This window comes from Fundulus heteroclitus, chromosome 19 (genome assembly GCF_011125445.2).
Source record: "Fundulus heteroclitus isolate FHET01 chromosome 19, MU-UCD_Fhet_4.1, whole genome shotgun sequence".
In the NCBI taxonomy this organism is placed as follows: domain Eukaryota; kingdom Metazoa; phylum Chordata; class Actinopteri; order Cyprinodontiformes; family Fundulidae; genus Fundulus; species Fundulus heteroclitus.
In genome coordinates this window covers 19,636,244-19,654,420 of record NC_046379.1, presented here as the reverse complement: position 1 = coordinate 19,654,420, position 18,177 = coordinate 19,636,244, and the positions used below count along the sequence as shown (strand labels likewise).

Below are 18,177 nucleotides of genomic sequence, written 5' to 3'. Positions count from 1 at the left end.
CTGCCCCCCCCTCCCTGATCAACTCTGGCAGGCCCAGAGAAAATAAACGAGTTCCTCTGGTGGTTGCAGATTTACAAAAAGTATATTTAGCATTGGGAAGCTTTGCATAACAAATATTTAATTTAGCACAGACCTGTCTAATAATTTGGGTGGAAATTCACTTCACCCTAAAATTCTGCTAGAAGATTTTAGCAAAATATTATTGTTAATATTAGTATTTGAAACAGCTTTTTTGCAGGTCACTTCAAATACTACAGCTTATGAAGTAAAAACACGCCTAGGTCCAGGTTTAGTGTTCGAGCCTCAGTGTGTGGGTATGTTCTCATACTTCCTGAGGTTTTCCAGCTCGGCCTCATGCAGCCCTTTGATTTCTCGCTTTTGCTCCCTGAACTCCGTCTTGAGACGCTCGATGTCCTCGACCTGAGATGAGCGAGCCACAAGCTGCTCCTTCAGCTCTGTTGGACGAGGGGAAAAAAAAAAACACATACAGGAAGAACAAAAATGGGGTTTTAATGGTGCTGACTTTTACTTTCTCTGTTCCATTTCACTCCCAGGAATACCATTTCATAGAAACTTGTTTAAAGAAATCAAAGATAAAAGACACAGACGGCTCTGCAGGTGTCAGGTTGCTGTATTGATCTCACCTCCCAGCTCTTGACGGCTAGCTCTCATGCTTTCCAGCTGCGTCCACAGCCGACCCATTTCTTCTTCTGAGCTCTTTTTAAGCAACGTCTTCTCTTCCTGAAGGCTCATCACCTGAATGACGACGCATACGTTTAAAGATTAAAGCAATATTATGGGTCAGATTATTTAAATAAATTATTTTGATACCCAAGATTGACACGAAAGAGCAAAAAAAATGAGCTCTTGCAAGACCTTAAATTTACCAGGACCAAATGTTGTGATTTTTTAGACGAGAAATGAGATTCAGCTTTTATCGTTAAAGTAAACTGACCTCTTGTTGCAGTTGCTGCTCTTTCTCCTCAAGGTGGAGTAGTTGCTGCTCTTTCTCCAGGAGGGCTGTCTTATGACTATGAATCAACTCCTCCAAAGAATCTAAGAGGTTTTCATAAAGCAAGAAGTTTTTATTAAAACAGAAGGAACAAAAGTACAAAAATGAAGAATAACGAGGCAATTTAAAAAAATGGTTTAGTATTTTCTATGCCTCTATGGTTGAATAAAAACATATAAAGGTTAGTTAATTTCCCAAAGTGCATAATTAGCACTGAAACTTCCCTTTTTTATTAAAGACTCAAAACTATATAACGTTTAATTTTGCCAAGACCTGAAAAAGAAAAGTTACCACGACAAAACTTACTGGCGGCAGCGTCTTTGTCGGCCCAGGCCTGCTTCAGCTCTTCCTCTAGTTTCTGGACCTGCTCCTTACTGGAAGCCTGGACTTCCTCGGCCTCCTGCAGGTCAGACTGGGTCCGAGACAGAGCTGCCCTGGTTTCTGCGAGGGTCGCCTGCGCGTTGATCAGTTCTGTCTGTGTCGCATTGAGGCGGTTCTGAATCTCTGATAGAGACCTTTGGCTGGCGGTTTCAGCGTCCATCTCCCACTGTGCTCTAACGGCCTAACAATACATATATATCCTTATTAGCTTTTAAATAAGGTAAAAGGTGATAGGGTGCTTTGCACAAGTCTTAAAAAGTATAGCTTCAATGCATCTCTTTTTTTTTTAACACAAAGCAGCTCACAATTGCGAAATGCAAAGAAAGCGGATAAATCAGAAAAGCTTGCATTTGTTTTGTAAATTGCATATTGGTAAACCTGTATAAAAGCAAATATCTTCAAAAGTGGGCACTCGAAACAGGAGCAAGGGATCGCCTTCCAGCTGGACGGCACTACATGGTTTACATCCAATCATATTCACGCATTGGGCTGTGCAGACTTACCGACTGATCATTGCTGGGAAGACTTGGAAAAACTGATGTTGCATCTAAGCTGACAAATCTTGAGCTACTCTTTTAAAGTAGAATACGTGCTATTTCAGTCTCTAGATGTAAAGTTGGTAGGGATAAAACCAGCTTTACCCAGAGTGACTGGCCCTGAATATACAAATGAGTACCACACTTATTTGTTCAAACAAAAAAATAAAATAACGGCGTGTTATTTTCTATCACATAAAAGAAGTGATAAAATGTAAAGAGTTACTATATTTTTGCAATGCATGAAATCATATAGATAAAAACAAGCTGACCTGTATTTCTTCATCATGTTTCTCCTGCATTGAGGTTCTCTCCTGAGCAAAACGAGCCTCCCACTGTTGCTTCAGCTCATCTAAACAGTCAAATACATGACAAAACAATTAATGCAAACACTTCCAGAACAAACGCGCAGAGAAGCGTCCCGAGTTGTTTTTACCCACCGATCTCTTGCTGGTGCAGCTTCTGCAGCCTCTCTTGCTGCTCCTTATTCTGTTGTTGGATTTCGTGCAGGTCGGACTGATGCCGGGCGTGAAGAAGAGCACCTTCCTGGGTGAACGCCTCCCTCATGGAGGCCTGCAGCTTACCGAATGCAGACTGTTGCTCTTGCTGCATGTTGGCCTGCGACGTCTCCAGCTGAGACATGTGAACTGTGGTCAGGCTCAGACGCAAAGCTTCAAGCTCCAAGGTCTTCTGGACCTGAACGCGGATAATTAAAGTTAACAAATATTCCTCTTTTCTTCAAATAAAACTGTCCAATATGAAACATACCTGCGCCTGATGCATCTCAGCCTGGTGAGCAGCTTCCATGCTCTCCCTCAGCTCCAGGGACACCTCTGTCCTCAGCTTTTCAAGCTCCTCGTTGTGTTTGGCCGCCAGTTCAGACATCATCCTCTCGTGCTCCCGTTCGGTTACCTGAAAGAAAACAGTAACAAATAAGCAAAGAAAATGAAAAGAACGTATCATGGCAGAAAAAGGGTAACTTATAGATATGCCAGAGCGAGTGATGGGGACCTCTTTGATGAAGCTGATCTGTCGCTTTTGCTCTTCCTCCATGACGACCCGCTGCTTCAGCAGCTCTGTCTCCAGGCGGTCGTTCAACTCGGAAACCTAGACGGTCGTTTAGGAAGAAACGGCATTCAGCACCACAATCTGAAGACAACACGTACACAGTTTAGAAATCCCACCTCTTGCCGATGTTTCTCCTCCAGGACTCTTATTTCCTGCTCGTGGGACGCTTTGAGTCTTCCCGAAGCTTCTGCCACGGCCAGGACCTGCTTCTCGACGAGAGCCTTCACCTCCTCGTCCTTCTCTTTCATTTTTTCTTCCAGCAGACGGGTCGCATCAATGAGCTTTTCCTTCTCCTGCCTCTCCTCCTCCCATTTTTCCTTCTCTTCAGCCAACTGTTAGATTCCGTTAAAGATCATATCAATAAAACAAACAAATGAGGGTAATTCATAAATCACGTTAGTGCGCATGTCCCACCTCGGCATCCTTGGCTTTCATAATGTTCTCAAACTGCTCGAGTTCCTCCTCCAGGACCTGCTCCATCTTTTTTATCTGTTCGTCCATCTGCTGTTCTTTGCGCCTCTCCTCCTCCCTCTGTTTCACAGACAGAGCCTGCGCCTCCTCCAGAGAGGCCAGGTCTTCTCTCAGACTGTGAATCTGAGCCTCCAGCTCCTCTTTCTCTCTTCCAGCCAAGTCTAGACGGGCCTGGCTGCTGAGCAGTTCTCGCTGCAGTCTGTCGACTTCATCCTGGAGCTTCAGAAGCTGCGCCCGGGTCGTTTCGAGCTCTTCGGATGCAGAATCGACTTCGACCGCCTTCTGACTTAAGAGGATTGACTCGGTTTTCTGTTCCACCTCCGTCTCCTCTGGTTCTGACTCTAGATAGCCACGGTTAACCTTCAGACAGGAAGCAAATTAAATAAAAAATAAAAAAATTTATGTCGCAGAATGTGTCATTTGTTTTATTTGAAATCTAAATCTTTATTTGTAACGAACCGAGAACCCATATTGCTGTGACATACCTGTAACGTCTGGACCTGGATCTCATCGCTCGGCTCTGAAACGTCTCCGGTAGAATCCGGAGTTGATTTTTTCTCCACCAGCAGCTGCTCCTGGTTTTGAGGAGCCAAAACTGAAACCTCTCCCTCCTCATCTTCATTCATTTCTCCTGAAAACCCATCTGCATATTCGGACGAACAGGTAGTAAAACGAAGGAGGGAGGCTTCAGCAGGTCCTCCAGCTTCCTGTCCCATTAACGTCCCCACGCTTTCTTCTCCCCTTTCTTCCATCGAGGCGCCGTCTTTGCTGATGGAGCCGTCCTGCTCATGGGCTCTCAGGTTCATCTCCTCCTCCACAAGCCGCCTTCTCTCCCTCTCCTCTTCAAGCTCATTGAGCGCTTCCTGCAGCTCCTCTGTGACCTGGGCCCACCTGAGGAGGCGAGGGCATTAAAAAAAAAAAGCTTAAGTCATAAATTAGGGAATATTAGTGCATGATAATAAAGAATTTATACACACTTCCCGTAGATCAACACACATGGGCCATTTCTGCAAACATCTACAATTCATTTTTTTACAGGCTCGACTCAAAGAACTGCATCACTGTGAAATGGGAGGAAAACGACACATTTGCACATGTTTAAATCTGAAAAGTGCGGCGTACCAAAACGATTGAACGGTAAACAAACCTGCTAGCAACTGGAAAAGAAAGACAGCAACCCTAAACCTACATTCAGCGGCACAGGGGACTGCTTTAGATCAAGTGACCCAGTCAAAGCACAGACTTTAATCTAAACGGAGAAAAATGTGTGTCCACAGACTCCGTTCCCCTGATGTGAAGGAGCTCGGGCTTTACTTTGCAAACAGGAACAAAAGCTTTAGTCTGTTTATACTAGGGCTGAACGATTTTGTAAAATAATCTAATTTTTTCTTAATTTTGTGATTTAATGCGATTTTTTTTTCCAGTTTAATTTATCATGTGTTTTAAAATATATACAAACAACAAATCAATTTGTTTCCTCTCCGTTGCTAAAAGACCCACAGCATCTAAACTCGGAGCAGAAATGATTGCGTTCTGCCTACAATATATTTCAATCAAAATTGCAATTTTAACTCTTTTCTCCGCATTAACCACAAGCAACAAAAATGGCCTCTAAATAAAGATGTTTGTAAACAAGGACTATTTTATATATGAACTTTTAATGTTTCTATTGATCAGAATATTATTCAAGAGAACAGCTTTTAGTTGATTTGGACATCAATCCTCGTTGAACATAAAGTGCAAAGTCCAACCAACAAGCAAGTCTATGTATTAAACTGATTGACCTGTACTTAATGCTTTGTATGATTATATAAACTCTAAAACAAGTAATAAAATTAGATTATCTCACTGCTGCAACTCTCTTCCCTTCCATGTGGAGGCAAACCCACTTTAAACATTTTATTGACACCTAAAGGACGCGTCTAATTCCCTAATTGTTACATAGCCAAAAATTGTAGACCTCTTCGATTTGGAAATTGCGTTATTTTAAATCACGATTATATTGAAAATGCGATTAATTGTTCGGGCCTAGTTTATACCAGCATGGCATTCATAGAACCCTTACAGAACAAAAGGAGGGTTTTCAAAGAGCTGAATGCTAATTCATGCCACACCTTTCCGCTTTTAATTTGTAAAAAAAAAAACTAAACATTTCATTCATCATTTTCTTTCCACTTCACAATCATGCTCTACTTGGCTTTGATCAAACAAGTTTAAACCGTAGTAACACTTTTGGAAGTTGTGAACATATTTTAATCTTTTATAACACAACTGCAGTTAAATATGCAAGATTAGATTAATAATGCAAAATGAAAACCATGTCATTAAAAAGGGAGACCGTTTCCGTTACCTGCTCCGTGCCTCCTCCAACTCCTCTGAACTCTTGAGGACCTCCTCTCTCAACACGCCCACTTCCCGCTCCTTCAGAGCCAGCTCCTCGCGCAGCTCCCAACACTGCTGGCTCAGCAGCTGTTTTTCCAGGCTGGTCTCCTCGAGCTGCGGCTCGGACACCCGACTCAAGCCCATGTCCCCAGATGTTGGGCTGTGAGGCCACCGCGGGGCGAAGGGATCGCTGGAGTCGCCGGCCTCTGCCGCGCCGGGCTGGGAGCTGCTGGTGTTCTCGTTTTCCTCCCAGACGCGGTTTGAAATCGACAGCAGGGGCTGGTCGCCGAAAACCTCGCTGTTGAGCTCAAAGCTGCAGAGAGGCACAAAGAGGACATTTTATTGCTATATATAAAAAAAAAAAGGAAGCAATAGATTTAAAAGCAATAACCCAGAAGCGTCCGTCACCTGCAGTCTGCAGATATATCCAGCTGACTGGGCTGCTCGAAACTTTCATTTACCACTGAAGAGTGCGAATGTGCCGGGGGAACCGAGGACAAGTACCGCTCCATCAGAATATCTCCTTGTTCTGACGTGTCCAGATCTCCCTCCTCGGGTCCGTTTCCCAGACTGCCTTCCTCTGTGTTAGTAACCTCGGCGGTAAAGGCAGCTTTGGCGTGGTTCTCCCGGTTCTTATAAGCTTTGAGTCCTTCCACCTCTCTCTCCCTCTGCTGAAGTTGTCTTTCGCTCTGATCCAACAGCTTCCTCACATGCTCCACCTCCTCTTTGAGCCTTTTCATCTCCTCCTCCAGTTGCCCCTTTTCTTCCTCAAGAGCCCGGGGACAAATGGCGGTATCCGAGTCACACCTCCTCTCTGAATCCTCTTCCTCCTGAAGCATTTTTCTCAGCCTGAGCACTTCGCCGTTCAGCTTTTCCTTCTCCTCTTTGTACTGCTGCATGACAAGGCACTGAGCTTGCACTTGGCTTAGCTGGGTCTGGAGGTGATGCACTTCGTTTTGCTCCTCTTCCCTCCCTTGCTTCTCCTCCTCCAACAGCGAGAGCACGTGTTGGCTCTTCTCCACCTCCTTTGCTAGTTCGGCACTTAGGCGTTGGCTCTTCTTCCTCTCTTCTTCCAGCTCGAGCATCAGCTTGTGCAGGACGGTGTCGGCCTCCGTGTCGCTGTCGGTACTGAAGCCTTCAGGCGTCTGCTGGGAACCAGGACCGGCGTTTCCCGATCCCTCTGACGCCGCCTCTTTGTGCCAGATGTTTGGAGCTTGGGAGGAAAGGCCAGGGTGATGATCGGCGCCGCCAAAGGCTTCGGCCCCAGAGTGACCTTTTATTCGCATGAACTCCACGCTGGTCTGCATGAAATTAAAAGGGAAAAACAACTATCGACATGAAGCTTTGGACGACAGCAATAACTCAAGCCCACGATGCTTCAGCTCAGAGGTGCTCACCTGCTGGAGCTGCTTCTGCAGAGCCTGAATCTGCCCGGCGAGAGACTGAGCCTCCAGCTGCACCTGGTCTCTGCTGGCCAGGGCGTCTTGCAGGTTGTGGCTGAGCTTGGCTATTATTTCGTTCCGCTTCTCGACAGCCTGCTGCAAAAGCTGCAGGCACAGAGAAAATTTAGGAACAAGCATTGACAGAGGCTCTCATTCTTTCTTAAAAACTTGTGGTTTTCAGAGAGGTGACAGACGGCATTTCTATAGCCGGGTACATCTGGAGTCCAGAGTGTTTGCTTTGGTAACCGTGAACCTGAATGGACTAATGTGAATGTAGTCCAACTCATAGTTAGGGCAAAAATGAGTCAAACCCCTTGTAGATTTAGGTCATTTATCAACATATATGTTGTGATTGAAAGCAATAATTTTATGGAGTTGTCCAGCCAAAGTCCAAACTTTTGATGCGGAGCCGAATATTGATGGCAACCAGGGCCGGATTATCCATGAGGGCCAGTGCCCAGGGGCACCAACCATGGGGGGGCACCACATGACACATGCTTTAAAAATATATTTTTCATAAATTGTTATATTATTTACTTGAAATTGTTGAAAGACCATGCATTATTCGTTTTGTGAACACTGATGTCACAATAATAATAAATGATAAAAGATTTTTTTGATTTCAACATTTTAAAATGAGATATTTGAATATTGCTCACTGCTCATTTGCCTACATGTAGTTGTGTAACTTAGTAAATAGTAAATTACATTACAGAAATCCCCTTGACTATGTCTGATGTTTTTGACCGGAGGACAGCACGGGTAAAGGGGGGGGGGGGGGCTTTGAGCACCACATTGTCTTAATACGGGCCTGCTGGCAACAAACCCTCAAGACCTCAAAACTCTTTACCAAAGATAAATAAACAAAATGGCCATGAAAAAGGCCCGAAGCTTTTTGTTAAAGCGATTTTTAATCCTTATCAGTGTTTAACAGTGAAACAAAAGATAAGATGACAATTGAAAAATGTAAAAAAATTAAAAAAAAAATAAAGTAAAATTACATTTTTGTGTGTCATTTGCTCCCTTTTCATTATTATATTATCGTTTGAGAGCTCTCCATCTGTCAGGATTAATTTCTGGCTTAAACCTATATGTCAAAGATTTTTTAGGGCAAATTTGATTTTTAAGAAGGGGAGTGGGTCACGTTCCAGATTTGCACCCTCCTCTCCTTTTTATAACGAGTCGACTGATTGATGGATGCGTCATGCAGACGACAGCACAGGAAATAAAGCAGTCTTCCACTTCCACACTTGCAGTATCCAGACCTGGAGAATTATTCTGTACGTTTCTGCACAGGAACCCGTAACACCCAGCCGTCTGTCCCGTCTACCTGCAGCTGCTCTTTGCCAGTAAGTGCAGCCAGCTCCTCTTCTCTCAGGTCCTCCACGGGGGAAAGGCTTCGCTCCTCCAAACTGGAGGACTGATCCTCTTGTTGGTCATTCTGCTGATTTTCAGATTTTTCAGAGTTTGAGGCTCCCTTAATATATGGAAGAAAATGACAAACGCTGCTTTAACAAACGGTTCCTTCATGTAGACTGAACACAAACAGAAGAGTAAACAACAAGGAGGAGAGAGGGAAAAAAAAGGCAAATGATGCTTTAGTTAATCCTGGTCAGGTTGCTATGACAACAGGCCTTACGGGCAATGTGATGGTTAGTGACCCAGTTCTCTAAAGTGTACGTTCAGACAGAGGCCATGAACACGTTAAAGAACACAGAGACAGCGGTGTGGATGAACCTGCGTGACGTCAGGCGGGAAAGATTTGACCCAAAAATCTGAAATGTCTGATTTCCACAGCAGAACTACAGCCGACCATACCTCCGGGTTGGTCTTGCCTTCCGGTCCCGTGGCGCCGGCCGGCCGCAGGTGTGCGTCTACGCGACGATCTTGCGTCGAGCCGTCATTCTTCGTGACAGCCTGGCCCTTCCCCTTCTGCGTCTTTTTCGCCGCCCCCGCACCGTCGCCTTTCGCCCGCTTCTTTCTGAAACTAGCAAGCTGCGCAGGAAGGACAGCGTGATGTAGACGGACACGTAGGTCAGGATCACAGAGCACCAGACCACTAGCATTGTAAAACTCAGGAGTCAAATATGAAGAAAAAAAAAAAAAAAAAGACTTCAGTCCAGGTATGAACTAAATTAAAACAAAGGGTTTTTTTTGCACACAAAGTGTATACAGAGTTGTGCAGAATTTGTTGATAGAAAGGAACAGGAACCCATATTGAAGAGTTAGATGGAAAAGGGGGGGAGCCAGTGAAGCAAGAAATCTCAAACTCGCACCCAAAATAGGGAACAGCATAACCTGCCCGGAAAGCTGAGTTCAAAGTAATGTGAGTATGCTAAAAATTCTCCAATCTCCGGAGGACGGCAGCCCCGTGTGAGACGAGCAGAATTAATGACTCAGAATAACCTCAGCACACCAGAAACGGAGCACTATAAAAAAAAAAAAAAAACTTTTACTCTGCATTTTTCCTCAAGCAAAAGTTTTAGAAACATCTTCAAGTCTTCTCCGCCACTCCGTGAGCTATAACTCCATAATGTTCCAGACTGAGCCATTTCACTTAGCGCGAACTCCTCCTGGATCCCTTTTTGTTGCCGATTCTCTTCAGTCCGCTCCTTCGTCGTGACACACCCTCTCCTCTTCTCACGGCCCCATCTCTTCCTTCAGCAGACTTGCTCGGATCACAGCAGCGGTCTCTGTGCCGTCCATCCATATCCAAAAGTGTCCAATCGACTTATTTTCCTGCAGACGGGTCAGAGTTGCCCCATTCCCCCCCCCCCACTCTTCATATTGGGTCAGTTGTTTTATGGTCCTGATGCTCTCGTACTCCGCTGGCAGCGCGGCAATCTGCCGGACCCGCCATCCTGGAGCGTCCTCCGGAGCGCAGAGATCCGCAAACTCTTGAAAGATGATGGGATGCGTCTGGACCAAGGGTAGAGGGTGGAGACTGGAGATGCGTTCACACGGAGAGGAGGAGACAAAGCTCCGTGTGTGGCGAGCGCCATCGGAGCGTGCGTGCTCAATTCAATCCCAGATTACACACTCCCTGGAGACCTACTTGTTGCTCTGTGCAGTGACTCACATACATGATGCATGACTTCACCGCGTGTTGCAAGCGTGTCAGTGCTCCGGTGTCTGTGAGAAATCACGTGGCAGGTTTTTGCTTTCTACTCCCATGCAGCAATAGGCTGATTGAAATCACTGATTGCTTCTTTCAGCTTCATTCCCCATCAGCATCTACCACAATTCTTGCAAATTGCTGCTCATTGAGGCTCATTCACAAATGGCATAATACCATAGCGCTATTCGGTGCTTCTACCTGCCACAGAACATCAAATCTCAGGAAGACATCAGCCAGATGAGTTGTGTTTAGCCCAAGGCCACTGCTGCACCACAGAGTCTGACTGAAGCAGCGAGGCTGGAGCCTTCCCCACTGAAAATGGGGGGGATGCAAAAATGCTTTAAATGTATAGCCAAGACTAAAACCTGCCGTGCGACTGGCTTAAAGAAGTCCCTTTCCCTCCCCCAATCCTTATTTGCGTTCAATCTTTGCACCCACTGTGCTTCCAGTGTGGTAACATGAGAAAATCAGAGCAACTGACAGCAAAAGCATTACCATAGCAACATCTCCTGCGCGAAACAGGAGCATAACAAAGCGTCTGTAATCTCCAGGACCGGGTGGCCTTCGACAAGCGTGGCAGTGAGCACGGGTCGCATTTAAAAAAAAAAACAAAACCACGAAGTGTCGTTTTAGCTCCACGTTCTCAACCATTTACATTTTTCACAACAGCGGACGATTTGTGTCAACGACAAAAGGCTTTACGTCTAAAAAGTGAAGCAGTTAGACATGCTGTGAAATCGAGACGGCCGGGCCCATCACAAAAGTGCAAAAACCCTAGGAATTTTGGTAACACTTTATTTGAAGGGTTGTACATAAGACTGACATTACACTGTCATAAACATGACATAACACCTGTTATGAACATAAATGACTCATTGTGAATGTTTAGGACTGTCATTAATTGTCATTCGGTAAATTATGACACTATTAAAATTAAGTTGACATTGTTTAACAAGCCCTTAACGTAACCAAATCTCAAATCAAGCCCTTAATTTAAAATAATCCCAAGTCAAGCCCTAAACTTAACCTTGTCTCTGTTAATGTCAAGTTGTCATAACAAAGACATTTTAAATGTCAACTTTGCTTTAATAGTGTCATAATTTACCGAATGACAATTAATGACAACAGTCCTAAACATTCATAATGAGTCATTTATGTTCATAACAGGTGTTATGTCATGTTTATGACAGTGTAATGTCAGTCTTGTGTACACCCCTTCAAATAAAGTGTAACCGGAATTTTTGCTAAAATACTTCATTGCCTAGGTTGATAGAAAGGGACAGGAACCCATTATCTATTTATTCTGCTAAAAAGGCATTGGACGGTTACCAGTATCCGAGTCTTAAAAAGTTACAGACTGAAAACAACTTTTTTTTTTTTTATCCATCAATCAATTCTAGTGGATGAAAGTCCTTTTAATGAGATGCCAGAATACATATTAGAATAAGTCATGATTTTTCACACATGTAAGCACAGACAGTACCGCTGTCCCTACCCCACCTGTTGCTGCACACTGAGATTTAACTGGTTGAGCGACAGATCCAACGTTTTGGGTAAATTGACTTGAAGTTAACTCCCATTATCGTGCCGTTTTTAATCATGTCAATAACTGTAACGCTAAAAACTTTTTTAAAATTCAGGCTTTTGGTTATGAATCAATCATTACCTGCAGTCCAGAGCCTCACAAACACTGCTGTAAAAATATTCATCATCTACACGGTTACTTCACATCAGTCAGAAACAGTGGTGCAACTGTGTTGGTAAACAGCACACCATAATTGCATTCATATTTTTCAACACATAAAAAATATGAAGACTTATGTTTATACCCACTGGTCCAGCTGCTCAGCCAACAGCTGATTTGAAAAAAAAAAAAAAAAAAGGTACCAATCTCAATCATAATAACAGTATTTTGAGCTTGTCAACATCAACTGGAGTTTGGTTAAATCCCACAGCACGGTTCATTTCTGTCACAACTGCTTTTCACAGTAACAATAAGCGATATGTTAATGGCCACAAAGCGGCGGGTCCTTTAAGCTTCCGATGGTCCACCTGAGCAGAAAGTCCAACCAGTTAAGCAACCTTCACTTGTTTAGCTTGTGTTGCTCTAGAAAAACAGCAGAATCATCCCGAGACACCCCATCATTCAGCATTTTAAGCCATATTTGTTTGAAAACTCTTGCTAAATTGTGCTGCCATTTTTTCCACCTTCATTTTTGCAGCAGTAATTGTTTCAAAAACTAACAGAACAAACAGTGAATAAAATTATAAGCAGTTTTCAAGCAAACATGCTTATTGCGGTCTCGTTTGTTCTAAATAAACATTTACAGCAGTATTAATAATTCTTGCTTTTAATGCAAATAAACCATGATCAGCATTTTCATCTTAAAAATGTGTTTGATTCTGTGAAACCATAGTATTTTTTTCCTCAAAGCCACCAAAACAGCCCTTACTCACATGATAACTTAAGAGAAATATAGTGACAGGCCGCCACCACGAAAAAAAACACAATAGAGATCAGTAAAAGTGAAACGGCAGCAATCATCAGCCCCAACACAAAGCAAAAAGCCTCGGCTACTCCCCACTTTCAATACTTACCGACTGGCTTCTAGGCATGGCGGCTGAATTCTGTTACAGGAAATACCAATAATTCATTTCAGTTTTTTTGGGGAAGTTTTCTGCTTCATAATAAACGTAGTTCTGCACTGAATCCTGAGCAATATTTGCCAGAGGATATGAGTCCCCTGACAGAGGCTTGTCAGAGCATATTATCTAATTAGCTGATCCAAACCAATGACCCAGTTTTATGTTGTTGTTTCTTTACAATGTAGCAAGTCATTCATAATCACTGGCCCATTACAAAGGTGTAAAAACAGCTATGTGACGACGCTGGAAACACAGCAGCAACGACACATTCATTAACCAATGACCAACATATCAGATCAGCATAGCAGAACGTTTAGAAATATTCTTATTATTATTTTTTTTAGATTTCTCACAACTCTAGTGGCTCACTTCTTTTTTTTTTTTTTAAACACAATAGGCAGACAGGAAGGGGGGGTGGAAGAGGGGGAGAGACATGCGGCAAAGGACCGTGGGTCGGAGTCGGACCCGGGTCGACCACTTCGAGGACTAAGGCCTCCGTACATGGGTCACAATACCTTACAATACCCTTTTAGAAATATTGTATTTGCAAAGAAAACATTGAGCGCAATATTTAGCTGGCTATAAGCGTTCCAACTTTGGTCAGCTGGGTGGACGTTCATTGTGAGACATTGTGATGACTAGAGAAGAGGAGAGAAGAAAATATGGGTCAATCTCCATTAGGGCCGCAGCTGTTGATTATTTTAGCAATTCATTAATCTAGCGATTATTTTTCGACAAAGCGAATAATCTAAAAAGAGATACTCTTCAAAAATGAACATACTAAACTAAAAAAAAAACTTCTTTGTTGTATATTTTAAGTGCTTTGTTAATGGCAGAGACAGAACCCTAATTATGCTGACAACTTGGTAATTTACAAACTGAAGTCTATATCTGTCCGTCTCTCGTCTGTTCAATCTACGCATCCCTACTTTGCAAAACAGTAAACAATATAACTAGGACTGCAACTATTTTGCTAATTGTTTAACCCGTGTACTATTTTTGTTTTTAAATAAACAGATTAAGAATCAAATTGCAAAAAGTTTGTTTTTTTTTGTTTTTTGTTTTTTACAGAATTTGAACCAGGTGAAGGTTAAAGGATGCCACTTGAGGAGCTCTGGATAAAGCATATTAACAGACAAAGAAGGGTGTTCACCCTAAAGGCAAAATGTATATATATTTTGTACAGTCCTGGCTTAATTACAGCTCCGAATGGATTGTTCTTTCTGCAAATGACACATTTTAGAGTCTGTAGACTCCAGTTAATGATTCCATTACTAAATTAGTGGACGATTATTTCAGTAATCAATTAATCACGATTGATCCAATTAATTCTTTCAGCCCTAATCTCCATCGCTCTAAGCACTAAACATAATGTGTTATTGGTCCATCAACACCCTTATCATTTGTTGTTTATGTCTTTCCTAAATGCTGGGCCTGCAGAATGCTTTCTGTTGATGGTGGTAGTTGAAAGCCAGGCGGTCTGTGTTCAACCAGGTTTAGACGACTGAACTGACCAGATAGGCTATTTGGCGACCCTTAAGACAGCCATGATGGAGACACTGTACGTTTAGCAAAAGAGGCTGCTTGCATCTGCATTAAGCTAATTCACTGCCATGTTATGGACATGAAGCGTTTACATTTTGCGTCGTAACCTTCAGTGAGCCTGCTGGATCAGGTTTTCAAGGTGAACGAAGGTGACCTGAACCACACCACAAACTGCGGTAGCCTAAAGCGGTAGAAACATCCACTCCCCTAAACAGGCCAGAAATGCCATGCTCTTCATTCAATCTGTCACCCGTGGATAAACGTATTGATCAGCCAAGTGCTGAAAGGATAGCAGCATAAAAAAAAACAAAAAAAACAATGGCCTGTTATTGCCAGTTTATCTCCAAGTAGTTGGCCATTGGTAAATCTATTCTAATCTATTTGAAAGACCATAAACTGAAACCAAGATTTGCAAACTTTTATAGGTACTAAATTTTACAGAGGTTAAAAAATGTGTGTGCTAAAGCACCAAACCACCCAATTTCGTGTGGACTAGGTACTTGAAAACATGAACTTTTAGGCTTCTAGAAGGTTGCTGAAGGTAATGAAGCAGATCCTGCAGCTGTTCGTGAGACCTACATTTCTAAGGACCCTTATGACAACAAACCCACAAAACAATTAAAATGCCCCGGCAATTGTAGTCTGACACATCGGCCACCTCCGCATTTTACCCTAGCTTGCCTCAAATGTAAGCCCCGAATTATAAAGTTTATAGGTTTGTCTCCAAACCATAAAGATGCACACCTTTCTGTTACTAATATAGACGCAGATTCAGTTTAATAGCGGCAAGCTAGGTAATGTTGCGTTTTCTAAATAACCAGGCATAACCAAAATGCATGGCCAATGCAGTTTTTTTTCTTCTTTTTTTATACCAAAAATGAATTATGAACTACGAGAAAAGTAAAACAGTTTCAAAAAGTGGGCGCAGCTGGCTGTGAAGAGACGCAAGGCTACGACAAAAGAGTGCGCTAACTGCTAGCATCAGAACGTTAGCAACAAACCTTGGCTCTCCCAGCTTCTAACTTCTTCTGCCGTTCAGCTTCATCCATAGCTCGGCAGCGCAGTCGGTGACGGCCTAGGCCATCCGTCCGAGCGCAGGAACGCAAAGCCGCTTTGCTTAATTTGCCCGAGACTTACTTATTTCAGTGAAATGTTTGAGCAACTGTCAACAGACAACATTCAGTATGGCCGCCAAGTCGCGTTGACTCCGCCCTTAGCCAGTTTTCTTTCAGCCAACGGTCCAATCACATTGGACGTTTGTTTTTGACAAATGAACTTTGCGTTTAAAGCCCCGCCTACCAAATACGTCACTGAACACTGGGACTGGCTGACCAATCGTATTGATGTTTTTAGTCACCACTGGTTAATTGACGGGTCTTGTAGCCATTTAAATAAGGCTCATGGGTTTACCTCTCAGCATGAAAGTTTGAATATGCCGTCTCACTGCCTGAAGTTAGGAGCGCTTGAATTTCGAGATTCAATTATTCTGATTCTCACAAGGAGTGTTTAGATTTTCATAATCAATAACAGGTATAATTACTGCCACAATGCTGTCTCATATTTAGAAGAAGGTCTCAAGTCGTGCTTAAATATCATTAGAGACGAGTATGATCGGGGGAAATGTGTTATAATGGAGGGGCTGAGTTTCGATTTCTGCACAAACAATCTTGGGTTGCCAGCAAAAAATAAATAAATACCTTTATTGTTCCACAAGGGCAGGACAGTGGCAAAAACCTGTAGACAAGACACACTGGATCAAATAACAGAGGTAATTATCTGAAAGGGAAAACTGTGAAAGCAAGTAATTGCAATATGACATATTCAGGCAAAAAAAAAAAAAAAAAAAGCAGAGCTGGAGATTAATTTTATTATTTATCGATGGAGCAAAAGACCCAGAATCAGGACATACTAAAGCAACAATATACATCCCTTATCAAAACATAACACTCTTCGTTGTGAAGGGCAGGGATTGGTCAGAGTTTTTACAGGCCTGCAGCTCTCACAGATATCGAATTTTTAACCTCCTTTTTCTGAATATATAACGTATTGACTACTTTCAGGGTGAAAGGACAAAAAAAAGAATTTCGGAACAGGATTACTAACTATAGCTTTAAGTACCTGGGTGTTCACTGAACAATAAACTGGAATGGAGTCACAACAGTGATGCTCTTTTCAAGAAGGGTCAAAGCAGACCTTACTTGCTGAGGAGGCTGAGGTCTTTTGGAGTGCAAGGGGTGCTCCTGAAGACCTTCTTTGACTCTGTGGTGGCATCAGCCATCTTTTATGGTGTGCTCTGTTGGAACAGCAGCAGTCGTTGGGTCCCAAGCCTCCTGGACTCAGTGCAGATGGTGGGAGATAAAAGGACTGGATGAAAAATATAATTGATGGACAATGTCTCCCACCACAGGCATGGCGCTGTTGGAGAGCTGAAGAGTTTTTTATTTAAAGACTACTGCATCCGAGATGCTCCGAGGGCCGCTTTTCCAGGCTGTTCCTCCTAGCTGCTGTTAGACTTTATTATCTCTGCTGCCCACAACAGACTCAGTAACTGTTTACAGACATGCTAATGGTTTCGTGGGTTCTGATCTGATCATGAACCGTTTACACTGTCTCTCTAAGGTAAACTTCCACACGCCTTAGCTTCTTCGAGATGCTGCTGAACTATCATGCATGTTGTATATTATATTATCTCAAGTTCTGTAAATAGGCTGGAGTTTTTTTTCCCCCACTGTTAAACTTGAATGTTTCTTTTCTTTAACCTGAGTATACCGTATAACAAATAATTGTACAATATTTACTCTGGCATTGACTTGTTTCTTGGTGTTTCTTTTGAGCTAACTTTAGATCAGACAAGCTTGTGTGCAAATGGCTGTCCCCATTTGTCGGACAATAAAATCTGTCTTAAATCAAATAACTCAACAAGGACATTTATTTTTGATTGGATTTATCATATTCTGCACAAACTTTACATTAAGAAAGTTTGAATTTGTTTGGGTCCCAGCACATATAGGAGTGGAGGGTTGAAGATGCAGACATTCTTGATAAACAGCCACTGAAATCTTAAAATGTAGAGCTGCAGATTTCAGTGAGTAAAGCTAAATTCAAAATGATTATTAATAATAATGTTAGAAAAATCTGTCAGGAAAATTGGGGTATAAGTCATACTGGTAAACACTTGTACAGCATTCAAAAATGTGTAGGGCATGGAAGGAAAACAGGGGAAAAAATTTAGTTAATTATCACTGAATTAGAAAAGGTCACACAGACCTTAATCCAACACTTAAGTAGAAAGCATACAACAGGATTATGTGATCATTGCAATTCCCCTGAATCGCTACAGCACGTGTTAATGCTTTGCAACACACATGAACCAGAGAGAGTATGGAGAGAGTTTGAAGGTGCACTACGAAAAAAAAAACAAAAAAAACTTTACAGTTGAAAATATTTTTTTGGAATTGTTATAATTTAGATAAAAGATAAAATTATGTCAATTTTAAAAAATAGAAACCTATTAGGAGGAACATATTCTGCTTTCATCCCTTGTCTACACTCCAAATCAGTTGGTGGCAGTAATGA

General features: G+C 42.6%; 1 protein-coding gene across 1 annotated transcript in view; it reads right to left on the bottom strand.

The window, feature by feature from the left end:
* The window catches only part of pcnt (pericentrin), a 45,261-nt gene extending 29,438 nt beyond the window's left edge, over positions 1-15,823 (bottom strand). Inside the window, exons 1-17 of the mRNA XM_021307805.2 lie at positions 15,603-15,823; positions 9,111-9,287; positions 8,623-8,769; positions 7,248-7,397; positions 6,259-7,151; positions 5,819-6,163; positions 3,954-4,359; positions 3,412-3,828; positions 3,114-3,329; positions 2,941-3,036; positions 2,698-2,841; positions 2,370-2,625; positions 2,202-2,281; positions 1,319-1,574; positions 956-1,056; positions 645-756; positions 329-455 (exon numbers count right to left, since the gene is read on the bottom strand). Coding sequence (XP_021163480.2) covers positions 329-455; positions 645-756; positions 956-1,056; positions 1,319-1,574; positions 2,202-2,281; positions 2,370-2,625; positions 2,698-2,841; positions 2,941-3,036; positions 3,114-3,329; positions 3,412-3,828; positions 3,954-4,359; positions 5,819-6,163; positions 6,259-7,151; positions 7,248-7,397; positions 8,623-8,769; positions 9,111-9,287; positions 15,603-15,650 — 3,971 coding nt within the window. The 5' untranslated portion in view covers positions 15,651-15,823. The remainder of the gene's footprint in view (positions 1-328; positions 456-644; positions 757-955; positions 1,057-1,318; positions 1,575-2,201; positions 2,282-2,369; positions 2,626-2,697; positions 2,842-2,940; positions 3,037-3,113; positions 3,330-3,411; positions 3,829-3,953; positions 4,360-5,818; positions 6,164-6,258; positions 7,152-7,247; positions 7,398-8,622; positions 8,770-9,110; positions 9,288-15,602) is intronic.
* Positions 15,824-18,177: the final 2,354 nt, after the last annotated feature.